General features: G+C 38.6%; 1 protein-coding gene across 4 annotated transcripts in view; it reads left to right on the top strand.

Annotated features, from left to right (window-relative positions):
- The window catches only part of DOCK8 (dedicator of cytokinesis 8), a 266,249-nt gene that overhangs the window by 109,432 nt on the left and 142,112 nt on the right, over window positions 1-14,705 (top strand). For all 4 annotated transcript variants that reach the window (XM_027549402.1, XM_027549403.1, XM_027549404.1 and 1 more), the window contains 3 exons: window positions 4,615-4,738; window positions 8,967-9,179; window positions 13,207-13,292. In XM_027549402.1, coding sequence (XP_027405203.1) covers window positions 4,615-4,738; window positions 8,967-9,179; window positions 13,207-13,292 — 423 coding nt within the window. The remainder of the gene's footprint in view (window positions 1-4,614; window positions 4,739-8,966; window positions 9,180-13,206; window positions 13,293-14,705) is intronic.

Here is a 14,705-nt window from a genome sequence, read left to right as displayed (position 1 = left end):
GTGTTAGTAGCAGTGGCTCTCAATGAGGGTAGTTAAGGTTTCTGTTTTTTATCATCTCAATGACTGGGGTGGACTATTGCGTTTCACACCCTGAAGTGCATTGGACATCACACACAGTGAAGGATTGTCCCAAATTCAGCATCCAACACAACGATCACATGTCTTTCTGGACTTTCAGGCCCGTGGAAGTCCAGTCTGTAAATATCTGAGCTGAGCCTGCATGCCTTCTTACAAATACTTTTGAACTGAATTTTCCAAGGAAACAGCTTTCATGTAAACATAGGAGAAATTAAGCTTCATGCTGGTTAGAGCTCTACAAGAGTTTCCCCCCGTTTTAGAAAATCACATTACTGCCAGCAATGCTGCTTGGTGGCGTTTGAGTCACCCGTACAGCATGTCTGTATTGGTTTTGCAGGTGTTCTGTTGACAACAATTCTTGCCACAGGTGCAAACAGCTATTTCATTATATTCTCTGGTGCACTCATGTCCAAGCATTTGCATATTTACACACATGCTGTTTTATGCATTATGTTTCTTTTATTTCTCAATAAATAACAGCTGGGACATTTTTATTGACTTATAAAAATAAAAGTTGAGTTATAAAGATGGCATTATTAAATATTTGTTATAGAGAAAGACGACAGTGAGTCTGAGAGATTTGAAAACCCTTGTGTGAGAGGAGTATGATATGACTATTTGCTTGTTAGAGTTTCATTTGTTCTCCCATTCAACAAAGGTTTAGAAAATACCTCCTGAGGAATACCCAGGAATCCTAGCTCAAAGGAATCTATGTCTTTGGTGAAGTTATAGTCTAGTGAGGAAGAGCACATATTTAGCAGGGGAGGTAAAAATTTAGACAAGTAATTAGACTGTAATATAGAGCATGATGTAAGCTTGTACGAGAAGTACAAGCAACATGCTTTGAAAATTCACAGAAGGAAGCATTTAGTTCTGGCCAGGTCAGGGAAGGCGGGTGCAAGGGCTGGCCTGTGGATTGGGCTTTCATGGGAGTGGATTTGTGGGGATGGGGAATCTGCGCATAACAGGTCAAGAGTGGCTCAGTGATTTCCACAGCTGGATTGCTGTTTGTAACTGTAGAGGCTGATGAGCCTGGATGGCTTTCCATACTTTTAGAAAGCAAATAGCTAAGCACCTTGACAGCCAGCATAAGAAATGCATGTCATAATAAGCAATTATTGATCAGGGAGACATTTTTATGGTGTTTTGGGAGTAACTGAATTATATGCACTGATGTGTTTGAATTATAATTGTTTACCAGTTCACTGGGAGTAAAATATGGAGTAATAAAACAGATGATACCCCATTCCTTGATATCCCAGCTCTCCTTGAGCATGACCTTCCTTCAGAATTACCTTAATCACCCAGGATGAAAGACAAAGTCTAAGGGCTTTTATGATGCTGCTCATAACACTCATCAAATGTTTCACTATGGATAATAGACCGAGAATAAATAGCATGTAAACAAGTTTAATTACTTGAGAGCTCCACTCTCCACCAAGACACCAAACACATTCTTAAGTTATTCACTCTTTAGTTCATTAAAGAAAATTACAGAGGAAATAATGATTAAAATATTTACTGTGACCCAAAGGATGGCAGTAAACAGCAATCCATACAAAATTATCAAAATATATAGGAATAAGATGAGATAAGCATGCAGCCATGGCACTGTCTATTCATTAGATTTATTGATCATTTTCAAAAGTCATGAAGAGAAAAAGCATGATTTTTAGAGTGGATACAGTAAACTTTGTGCTATAGACAGTATAAAGGTAGAATGAAATTATCAAAGGCATAATTCCAGTCTAAGTAACACAGACAAACATTTCAAGTAGGAAAATATATTTCTCTCAAAAGGAAACCATGAATTTTGTGCTTCTGTGCAATTTCATCTTTCCCTAATACATTAAAAATCTAGAAGTTTCCCCTATCCTTCATGAACACACTATTTGTCTGATTTAAAAGTCTCAATTATAGAACCTGAGTGGCAAATGTCCTATAGCATTATGAGAGTGGGAAGGAACACAAATGGCCATTACTCCACTCCCCTGCCCGCTAAGTGGGATTCAAAGCCATTATCATAGATAGCAAAGACATAAAAGACTATCCCCTAGATATTACAGAGAAATGTAATATCAGCAAGGAGATAATTGAGGAATAAAAGAGCAACTAAATCAGTGTTTGACTATATGGTTATGGATAACAAAGGCATGTCCATAGAAAACTAAGTGGCTTCATTAAGTATGGTCCTCCAGAGAAAAGTCGTTTTTTTCCCTGTGATGCCTTAGAACATGAGATAATTTGGGGTTCATTCCTCTGACATACTGATATAAGTGCTTTTTCTGAAGTCCTCAGAATGAAAGGAATATTTTGGATTGGTTGAATTGGAACTAGAATAGCCCTAAAATACAATTCTTAAGATTTTTCAAATCTTATCTTTATTCCATGAATATATGCATTGTAGTGCCTATCCTGTAAAATTTACCATGGACCATTGTATTAAAGGAAATCTTCAACAACACCGAGTTGTACCCTTTTTTCCCTTTGCTTATAATATCTTATTGGTCTAGTTTAGATTCTTTGTCAGTTGACAGGGACAATTGAATGATGTTCTCTAACCATTTAATAAACATCAAGTAGTTGCAGACATTTATTGAATTATTGCCATAAGCCAAGAAATTTTCTATTTTACATATGTGAATGTATTTATTGCATGCAATAGAACTGATGAAATAGGTATTAGTTTAATTCCTATTATTCTGATAACAAAATTGAGACACAAAAAAATAGAGTAATTTAGCCTAGGTCATAGAGCTTGTAAACTGTGGAGCCAGAACTTGAATCCATTTACTCCTGCTCAACAAAACCCATCATTCTGTAAAGCAATATAATAAACCATAGCAAAGTATCAGACCTTATGTTTAATGAGTATTAAGTGTAAATAGTATCCTAATCAATGTTAGGCATAATCCTAAATTTCTGTCCATTGATTTTGAGGTACTTGTAATTCATGCTTTTTAGATTACAGTTCTGTGAGTTTTGACAGATGCATACAGTTGTTAACCACTATTACAATCAAGACACAGAACAGTACCAGTACCCGCCCCCCTAAATTGCCCCAGGCCTCTTGCGGTCACTGTCTTAACCCCCAGACTCTGGCAGCCACTGATCTCTTTTCTGTCTCTATAACTTTTCCTCTTCCAGAATGTCATGTAAATGGAATCACGCAGTTATCTTTTTATTTTTTTCCTGACTCCTTTCGCTTAGTATTGAATACTTGCTCTGTGCCCCTGTGCATAACCCAACATTTCACCCCTCCCAGAGAGTTATAAACTGTATTTGGATTATTGCTAGTAGCTCTCTTACATTTCCTGCTTTGTCTGTCTTCTGTTTGATCTGTGTAATAAATCCTAACCTCGTTTTACATCCCTTTACCAGCTTCCTCAATGGTTTTCTAACAGTGTGGGAAATCAAACAAGATGGGTGCACGTTTGTGTGGTTGAGTTTGCAGCATGTTTTCCAAGAAGGCTTTGAGTCATAGAAATAGGGAATGCACATGTTGGTTTCTATAGTTATTATTTGACAACTTATATCTGTTGCCCTTTTTGTAATGGTCTAACTTCTTGACACTCCAATGACAGTGCTAGACATTACATTAAACCCTTTCCATAGCAACACATTTTTTAAAAAATTGAAGTGTAGTTGATTTACAGTAGTGTGTTAGCTTCAAGTGTATAGCAAAATAATTCAGTTATATATGTATATCTATTTATATATGTATGTTTCAGAATATTTTTAATTATAGGTGATTATAAAATATTAAGTACAATTTCCTGTGCTATACAGTAAATCCTTGTTGCTTATCTATTTTATATGTAATAGTTTGTTAACCCCATACTCCTAACTTATTCCTTCCCCCTTTCCCCTTTTTAGTAACTATGTTTTTCTGTGCCTGTGAATCTGTTTTTGTTTTGTATATAGATTGATTTGTATTATATTTTACATTCCATATATGTTATATCATATAATATTAGCAACACTTATTAAAACAACTTTAATGACATGCATGGAGTAGCAATTGAGGATGGTAGCAAAGATTTTCGGTACATAGATCATTTAATTCTATTTTTGTTAACCATGTCCTGCCCTTTTTATTCTTTACTAAGAACATTGATTTGAAGATTAAATGTTTTCCTCTATTTTTATCTTCAAATGACCTTTATTCCCTGCTTCTGCACTTTGCTAGATTTATTCCAGCCTCTTCCACTGGGGTCATAGTTCAGCTTCAGCTTGGAGCCAAATGCCCCACAGCTGAAATGACCACACCTCTGAAGTGGCATTTTCCCAGGCCACTCCTGCCTTTAATAGTGAGCCAGTGAGGAGGCAAGTTTGTATCTCTTTACAACAGAGCCTTGTGTTAGTCCTGGTACACAATTAGATGTGAAGAATTACAATTGGTCCTCTCTTTGCAAGATCTTTCAGAAGCATGATGGGTCTGCACTTAAGCCATTACTTTTATTTTTAGACTAATGATTTTGCCTCTCTCTCTCCCTCTCCCTCCTTCTGTCTCTTATTTAATAACAACAATGAAAGGAACCAAGGAAGCTCAGAGGTTTGCAGCTTTAAAAAGACTGGATCCCGAAAAGATTTTCACAAGACGCTTCAGAAACAGACGTTTGAGTCAGAAACCTTGGAGTGCAGTGAACCCAGCGCTCAGGTATTTCCTATCAACAAACACGGTTGCCAGGTTACTGGACTGTTCTGCCATGGCATGCTGTTGATTTTTTTAAAAAGTAATAAAAAGGCTAGACTCATAGAATATTAGAATAGAAGGAGCTCTACCATTTAGTCAGTGATATTTTTTTCACATTTGTTTGTAGCTATATAAATGGGTGTTCAAATAAAAGTAGATAAAAGTGGAGGGGCTCTAACTTGAGGGGGGGATTTGGGCCCATCCCTGTAATGATTCTGGCAGATACTCAGGGGTGCCCCCATGCCTCAGGCAGCCTGCAGTGTGATTGAAAGCTCCACCCTGAGGCAGACTGCCTGGCTCTCTGTGATTCTACCACATACCTACTCTAACCTCAGACAGGATAACTCAGCTCTCTGGTCTTCAATTTCTTCCCCTGGAAAACGAAGATGATAAAAGTACACAACTGGTGAAGTTGTTTGAGTATTAAATGAGTTAATATGTGTGAAGCATTTAAGACAGTGCCAGCTCACACTTTGTGTCCAATGAATGCAGTTATTATTATTATTACCATTACAAAGTAGTTACAATTTAAAAGTCAGTACTCTATACACCTGTTTTCATAGCAGCATTATTCACAGTGGCCAAAAGGTGGAAACAACCAAGTGTCCATGGACAAATGAAGAGATCAACTAAATGCGGCATATCCATACAATGGAGCACTGCGTGTGTGTGCTAAGTGGCTTCAGTCATGTTCGACGCTTTGTGACCCTATGGACCGTAGCCCACCAGGCTCCTCTGTCCATGGGATTTTCCAGGCAAGAACAGTGGAGTGGGTGCCATGCCCTCCTCCAGGAGATCTTCCTGATCCAGGGATTGAACCCCCATTACTTAGGTCTCCTGCATTGGCAGGCGAGTTCTTTACCCCTAGCAGCACTTGGGAAGTCACAGTGGAGTAGTTATTCAGCCTTAAAAAGGGGGGAAGTTCTGACACATATTCTGTGACATGGATGAACTTTGAAGACGTTACACTGAGTGAAATAAGCCAGTTACAAAAGAATCAATACTGTATGATTCCATTTATATGAGGTACCTGGACTAATCAGATTCATAGATGTATAAAGTTAAAATGGTAGTTGCCAGAGGCTGTGGAGAGGTAGGAATAAGGAGTTCTTATTTAATGGGTATAGAGTTTCTGTTTTACAAAACGAAGAGTTCTGGACACTGGTTGCACAACAATATAAATGCACTTAACATTACTGAGCTGTACACTAAAAAAATGATGAAATTTTTATATTACATGTATACTTACCACAATTTACAAAAGATTTTAAAAGCCAGTGCTCTGGTCCAGTCTGTCCATTTTATAGGTTAAAAAAAATAAAGCATAGAGGAAAGAAATGTGTCCAAGTTTGCACAGGACTTCTAAACCAGTTTTCAGCTTTCAGGTGCCCGCATAACACAAGCATCTCACCATGCTGAATATGACTAGAGGTTTTAGATAATACCTATTTCAAACTACAGCCAGGCTGACTACTTATCTCTGCAGCGAAATCAGGCATCAATTCTAGAGCTGAATCTGATGGGCTTACTGAAACGTGGAATATCTTTATGCCATCCTCTATGGGAAATTTCAGGGGGTTTTCATTGGTAATTTTGACTGAATTCTGCTTTCATCATGCAGATGACCAACTAAATTGTTCCCTTGTTTCAGTCAGACAGAAACCACACTAGATATTTCCTCTGAAGAAATTTTACATAGGAAATTAGTCGAACGTATTTTTGAGGACTGAGAGAACCAAAAAGAAAAATTGAAGTCTTACAGAAATTGTAACTGCAAGAAACAGCACACCTCTCTAGGGCTGGGGTCTGTGGCAGTGGGTCTCAAACCTGAGTGTCATTGGAATCCCCCTGAAGGGCTTGTTTGAACACAGATTGCCGGCCACACTCCAGGGTTTCTGTTTCACCGCAGCTGGAGCGGGGACTTGAGAATTTGCATTTCTCATGAGCATTCCCTAGGAAATGCTGATACTGCTGGTCCCAGGACTGTGTTTGAGAACCATGGGTCTAGTGGGAGGAGCTTGGAGTTATCAGAACCTGCAAGCTCAGAAGAGAGGCCTCAGAGCTGGCACTCAAATACCTGAGGAGGGGGCATAGCCTAGCCAGTGGTGTCATCAGAGGAAAGACCTCACAAGGGCTGAGAGTCTGGACTCAGACCTCCTGGGAGAAAGAATTGCCCAGTTGATGCTGGTACCTCCAAGGAAGGTAAGATGAGGGTTTTTCTGGAAGTGCTGGAAGAAACAGAAAACTAGAAGCAACTGCCACAACCAAGATGAGACCTGCAGGCAGAGAGGAAGCAGCCAGTCCCTTCTCCCTCCCCCAGCCATGCAGAACCTAAAGGGGGAAGTAGCAAAGCAGAAACAGGATTTGCTAAATGCAGACCCAGCATCACAGAGCAGAGTATAAAGGGTGGCTTCAAAAGGTGAGGAGCAGCACACCCATTCCTCACTCCTCCAGCACACCAAGTCATTGGCTGGGTTTCAGAGGCAGGTTGTACAAAAGTGTGTGTTTTTAAGTATTAAACTAATACTCGTCATGGAGAGATGGTCAGACAGGCAGCATCTTCCCCTTTCAGTCATTCTTAGGAGCCTTTTTAAGTGGAATTGTGAAGTCAAATGCCTGAATTTACATAATTTATATATATTTACATAATTTATGTAAATTTACAAATTTACATAATATATATACACACACACATATATATATGATATGACTCCATAGTACAAATATATTTCATAAAAATTTGATTATATAATGTTATTTAACTTCTTTTTTCTTATTAACAAGGAAATATACTATGATCATCTTTCTCTTCTAATGACAGCATGTTCTTCTTTTTGTTTAAAGGCTGAATAACATTCTATTGTATGAAAGTTCCAAAATCTCTTAATCTCAAAACTTTCTTTTTTGGGGGAATGCTTAGGTTGTTTTTATTATTTTGTTACTACAAAATAATAAATAAAACTCTCTGTTCCAGAGATACTCTTGTCCTCACACCTTTGTTTACTTGTCCAGTTGTGGCCTTTAAATAAATTCTGGAGACAGATACAGATGTTGATCCTTTTAAAGAGTCTTGGGTAACCCAATTAATTTTCCCAAGAATCTTATAAATTCTAAGATGAACAAAATTTTTAATAACTTAAATATTAATATTGGTTAATATTGTGTGTGAATGTGATTGTTAACACAGTCAGTTTACATAAAATTTATGACCTAGGAGAGTAGGACTTTTATGAGGTAGACAGATATCACCAAAAAATTTTAATAATTTTGTTTTTGTTTATTTTTTCCTGTACCAGGTCTTCATTGCTGCGCAGGACCAAAACTGTTTTACAGAGTTATTGCACAGTCCATTTAATAGTACTTTGAAAATAACATTTTACCGTATATTTTACAGATATTTGTAATAGATCTATCTATGTTCTTACAACATATTATTGCTTTTGGTTTTATATTTTTTGCCAGGTCTTGAGTTAGGCATCCAGTTCTCAATTTCCAAGACATTTCTAATGGAATAAAGCATCCTCTTTTTGACTGAAATTTTTTTCAAGCATGCTGCAGCTGAGTGAATACTGCTGAAATAGCAAGTGTTTTTTTTCCCCCTCTGGTACTTATTCCTGTAACTGTTACTAAAGTCCTGTAGGAAAGTGTTCCCATGCCCACATTTCTGTCTTTGGAAACATGCTTTGGAGTTTATATAAAGTTTAATTTGGAACGCTCCTCACAGATCATCTTATTTTCCAGTTTTGAAAGCCAAGTTCTGGAGTTGAGATTAGCATGAAGTCTCTTTATTCCCCAGTCCAGTCTCTCCCCGCCCCCCCACTTTTTTTAACACCTTATTCCAGTTCTGTTCTGCTTAAGCACGAGACATGTGTATGGTTCATAGGAGGCTTGGCTCCCAATCTCCAGAAAAGAACACCCCCTCAAACTAATAGCACTACAGAATTATTGTCAAACTTTTCCTCAAGAATGGGTGTATCTACATCTGATGAGTTAATCACCTGCTTCCAGGCAGGAGAGAGACATCTAAATTTAGGATATTCAGTCCAGGAAGCTATGATGTGATTCTTGTCAGAGACTCCTTGAGGCCTGATTCTGCAGTCCCCCGTTGGAGCCATCTTGAGACATCCCAGACCCTTTAGTTCTCATTTGAAGCCCATGATCTCTCTCATGAAGCCATGTCTTTTTCTTACAGGCAGGTCCCCGCCACCTGAGCGTGCTGTGTGATGTCTCTGGGAAAGGTCCCAACACTGCCTGTGACTTCGACCTCCGCAGCCTGCAGCCTGACCCGAGGCTGGAAAACCTTGTACAACAAGTGAGCGCTGAGGACTTCGAGAAGCAGAATGAGGAGGCCCGGAGGACCAATCGGCAGGCCGAGCTCTTTGCCCTTTATCCATCAGTGGATGAGGTGGGTATGACTGTCTCCACACTGGAGAATTTCAGTGAAGACACAGAGAGCCTCCCAGGAAAATACTATTGCTTGTCATTATTGTATAGCAATGTCGGGATGCTTAATTGTGTGATTTCTGGGCTGTGTATTTCAGGAAGGCAAGCCTGTGTAACAACAGAGCAAATTACTCATCAGTCATACCCTCGTGGATCAGTGGTAAAAATCTACCTGCAATTCAGGAGGCTCAGGTTTGATCTGTGAGTCAGGAAGATCCCCTGGAGGAGGGCATGGCAATCCACTCCAGTATTCTTGCCTGGAGAATCCAATGGACAGAGGAACCTGGTGGGCTACAGTCCTTGGGGTCGCAAAGAGTGAGATACAACTTAGCAACTGAGCACACACCCTACCAAGTCTGGTGGCTTACTTACTAGTGTCCTGAGTTTGCTTTAGCTTTATTTTTTTCTCATCCATATTTTCCAACTACCTTGGTTTTATCATCTATTTATTTTTTTTGCAGTGGCCTCAAATCCTCATTTTTCATTGTCAGAAGGGCTCAAATCCTCTTCTGAATGAGGAAGATTAGATATGAATAATATGGACAGTGTTATCATCCCCATCCTTCATATTGCAAAGTAAGAATCAGAGAGGTTAAATAACTTGTTCATGATTCAGCAGGCAGATTGAATTATAGAAGGGGATCACAACACATTAACTCCAAGTTTTATGTTTAACTGTTTATCTATATATGACTATACCTAATGTAAATCCAAAGATGACATAAACAGTCACATCTTGTAACTCTCAGTTTCCACCTATAGATTTAGAACTTTTTACCAAATTTGTCAAGAAATATTATATCTGACTGATACGACCTTCAAATTCCTCTTCCTCCCAGTTCCCTGATGGAGGTGCCAATAGGTAATAATGACCCAGAATGGATACCAGAAGAGAAGAAACAGTTAAGGGGTGAGGAGGAGACTTACAGTGAGACATCAGCTCATTAAAATCTCTTTCACTAGATTAAATCGGAGGATATCCAGGCTTGATTACAAGGATGAATCATAGACCATTTTGAAGGAATTGTGTTTTATGGTCTCTAAACGGTGCAGAAACTCAGTTGAGACTAAAAGTTATGATCTAGCAGACATCCTAATGCGGCTTGCTTTACTAACGAGAGGATTCTTTGTGATTAGTGTATAGGATATTTGGAAATTGGAAAGTCTAAAATACTTGACAGCTTCTATACTGGCCCTTGAATGTGCTGAAGTTATACACACAAAAATTACATTTGCTCTTATAACTTGTACTTTCTCCAAAGAAAGTCCTGTAGAAAAAAGGGATAACTTTCTTACCTACTATGAAATGACTACAAATGCTGATTTTTTTTTGGACAACACATTCATGAAATTATTTTATATTATTATTACTTTATGTCCTTGTGAAGAAAATTAGAAGAGAGGTGAACTATTATATCCAAATTACAACTGAGTATACAGGGGAGGCAAAACTAGAATTCAACCACCAAGCTTCTATGAGGCGAGTTCTTTCCCTGATTCACTCTGATTCTGTAAAAGACATATGCTGGTCCCTAAGAGAGGTGCGCTATTCTCCAGATCATAGGGGAGTTTGCACTAGGACTCCTCTGGGTTGCAAGTGATAGAACCCAACTAAAAACAACTAAATTTTTTTTTAAAGTGGAGACTTATTGGCTTGTAATGAAATCTCAAGCAGGGAGATGTGGAGTTGGCCTCAGGTTCCACTGGGTCTGCTGACAGAAGAACCTCATCTCTCATATTATCCCTTTCTCTCTTGTGATCCTCTCTCTTTCTCACTGTAAGTATCTCTCTGTTTTCTCCCAGGAAGAGGAAAACAAGAGGTGTCCATGACTTCTGCTTCATTGACAATTCATTTTTATATCAGATAACTGTAAAAGTGCAAGAAATTCACATAGTTTAGAGGAGACTTGGGAAACATATGAACATATAGACCTTGTTTGGAACCTGAATTAAGAAACTAACTATAAAAAAAACAGACAGTTGGGGAAGTTTGGAGCTGACTACATATTTCATTAAAATAGGAAATTATTTTTAAAAATTAATAGTAGCATTATAGTATATGTTTTTAAAAGTCCTTATCTTTTAGAGGTCTCTACTGAAGTGCTCACTGATGAAATTATATGATCTCTGTGGCCTTGTTCTGAGCTATCCAACACTGAGTGGGGGAGTAGTAAGTGAGAGTACATGCTGTGTGCTATGTTAAGCTGTTTCAGTCCTGTCCGACTCTTTGAGACCCCATGGACTGTAGTAGCTCACCAGGCTCCTCTGTCCGTGGGATTCTCCAGGCAAGAACACTGGAGAACCTTCCTGACCCAGGGATGAGACCAAATTGCCCATAAGTCAAAATTGTTGAAGCTAGATGATGGTTGCGTATGATCCATTACAGTATTTTCTCTACTTTTGTATATGCTTACAATTTTCCAAATGAAGAGCCTTTTAAAAGTATACCAAAGTTTTGAATCCACACCAAAAGCAGAGTGTTTTTATAGTGAGGCTGTTTTCCAATAAGGGGCCCCTTACCTTTCAGATGTGTCTGTCCTGATCACCCTGAAAGTTCCAGCTTGCTCTGAGGGCCTTCACCTCAGTGTGGGCATCAGAACAGCACCTCCTCTGAAACAACTCAGCAGTTCCACCCACCAAACTGTTTAACACAAAGGGGAATTGAAAGTTAGAGTGGTGGTGAGTTTACACTTGGGAGTATTCCACCAAACTGGGCACAGATTTAATAAGAAGATGACTGTATTGCTATTTAGAAAAATTCTTCTGGTTGCTATCGGGTATTCGGGATGTCATTTACAGCCCAGGAATTGAGAGAGAGTAGCACAGAAACATATACATTACCATATGTACAGTAGAGAGCTAGTGGGAAGTTGCTGTGTAATACAGGGAGCTCAACTTGGTGCTCTGTGATGAACTAGAGGGTTGGGGTTGTGGGGTGGGAGGGAGGTTCCAGAGGGAGTGGACACGTGTATACTATAGCCGCTTCATGTCGTAAGGCAGAAACCAACACAACATTGTAAAACAATTATCCTTCAATTAAGAATAAATTTAAAAAATATAATTAGACATGGACCTATTTGTTGGACACTTGTGAGCTGCAGACCATTCATCAGAGTTTGTGTACCCACCACAAGAGCAGGAATTAAAGTTCTCAGGACGACTTGCACTGTCAGTCTTTGCATCTATGACTATAATTAAGATACTGTGATAGTTCACATTTGAATTTTTAAATTAATTTTCCTTGGAGTATAGGTGCTTCACAATGTTGCATTAGTTTTTGCTATATAGCAAAGTGAATCAGCTGTACGTATACTTGATACTTCCCTTTAACTCTTCAGTCCCAATGTCGTAAAATAGACAGACATATCTCTTAACATGTCATTACTAAGCTTTTCAATTCTTAGAACTTTATCAAGTTCTAGCTGGACATGTCTATTTAGAACCTATAAATTCAGCCCCAAATCTCTATCATCTGTTTAAGGAAACTGAACCAAGAAAGCCACTGTATTACAGTATTAATGGTTTACAGCTTTAGGTGAAAATTTCTGATTCAGATCTCAAGTCTGAAACTCACATATTTACTGGTAAAGCCCTCGGCAGGAGAAATATTCTGATTGTGTCCTTAAAGCCAGCAAAAAAAAAAAAAAAAAAGTCAACAATAGGTGTAAGATTTTGCAATGCCATCTGGTGGATGTTACTAAGCCTTATCTATGTTCACATTTCCTTCCTTCCTCTTTTGGTCTCTTTGTCTTAAATGTTTGGTTGTCTGAAAGGAGAAAAATCTTTGCTGTAAATGCTGACTTTGAAGCATGGGGGTTGGATAATAAACTCTTATAAAAGTTAATGTATTATTCTGTGATTAGAAATAAAGCAAATGCAGCTTGTCTTGCATGGTAGATAGCAGTCTTCCCTTCCCTTGGTTAACTGCTGATTAATTCACTACTGATTTCATGGGAATTCACTACTGATTTCAATGTGGTTAATAATAGGAGGATGCTGTGGAAATACGTCCGGTACCAGAATGTCCCAAGGAACATCTGGGAAACAGAATATTGGTTAAGTTGCTGACCCTGAAGTAAGTATCAGCAAACACTACCTACTCGATTGAGATCTGTCTTGCCTTTCAGATACAAACTGTCTTTCTCATCAGAGCTTGAGTCGGGGAGGACCCCAACACACTTTTAATAGTGGGCAGCTGTGAAGTAGTAGAAAGACCAGAGTTCAGAATCAGGTAGCCCCAGATTATATTCCTGCCAGGCCTTTGACCGTCATTCTACTATGAAAAGGAAGACGAACACTAAGGTTAGATGTCTAGGTAATTAATTGAGCGAAATGTCCTGCGTTAAGAAAAATAGCAGTAAAAGCCAGTGGTGTGCTGGAGTCCACTCTAACTCCTGAGAGCTCAGTGTATGCTTCTCTTCCCAGCTCTTTATTCAGTGAAGTCACATTGGTAGTTTGAAATTAGCCATGGTAGAATGGTAGAAATATTTACAATATTGAAATCAGAAAATGCTACAAGTTAGATCCTTTTTATTCTTAGAGATTTATATGCATTTCCCAACATACCATTATTAAAACACAATGAAAAATGCAACTAAAACTCAGTTTCAGTGCCAGAGGACATTAGAGTGTAGTGGGACTGTAGCAAACTATCCTCTGGGGGCGCTCACTACTAGCTTGGGCCAACTCTTGCCATCCAAATGAACTGACCCATTTGATCAGTTGTCTGATTTTTTTTCAAAAAGAGAAACTAGAAATCCAGATTTTTCTGCATGATTTCCTGACTTCTTAAATATTTTCTCATTTCCTTCTTCGGTAACACACATTTCAAACAGCACATGTCTGAAATCTGGATTCATCTCATGGGTCACGTTTGCTTGAAAGCAATTCTTTTTTAGCTTTTTAATTGTATTTAAAAGTCACGCATCTTCTATATGTGTATTAATTTTGTACTTGTGTATTAAATTTATATGTATTACAAAACAAGCATAAGTGAAACATTTTGAAGGATGAACTCAATCAATTAAAATAAACTATAGTATCTTCTTCCTGAGTTCCAGTGGATTGTCTTGCCTAACCCTGGAGTGCCGGCATGCCTCTCTTTTCTCTTTATAGACGATTGCTTTAGAGAATTAGTTCTTCCACTTTTTCAGATGATAGGCACTTTTGAAAATATTGAGTTGTAACTGCTCTCAGTTCAGTTCAGTTCAGTCCATTGCTCTGTCGTGTCTGACTCTTTGCGACCCCATGAATCGCAGCACTCCAGGCTTCCCTATCCATTGCCAACTCCTTGAGCTTATCCAAACTCATGTCCATAGCATCGGTGTTGCCATCCAACCATCTCATCCTGTCGTCCCCTTCTCCTCCTGCCTTCAATCTTTCCCAGCATTATGGTCTTTTCAAATGAGTCAGTTCTTCGCATCAGGTGGCCAAAGTATTGGAGTTTCAGCTTCAGCATCAATCCTTCCAATGAATATTCAGGAATGAT

This window comes from Bos indicus x Bos taurus, chromosome 8 (genome assembly GCF_003369695.1).
Source record: "Bos indicus x Bos taurus breed Angus x Brahman F1 hybrid chromosome 8, Bos_hybrid_MaternalHap_v2.0, whole genome shotgun sequence".
NCBI classification, from domain to species: Eukaryota; Metazoa; Chordata; class Mammalia; order Artiodactyla; family Bovidae; genus Bos; species Bos indicus x Bos taurus.
This window is presented reverse-complemented; position numbering and strand designations above follow the sequence as displayed.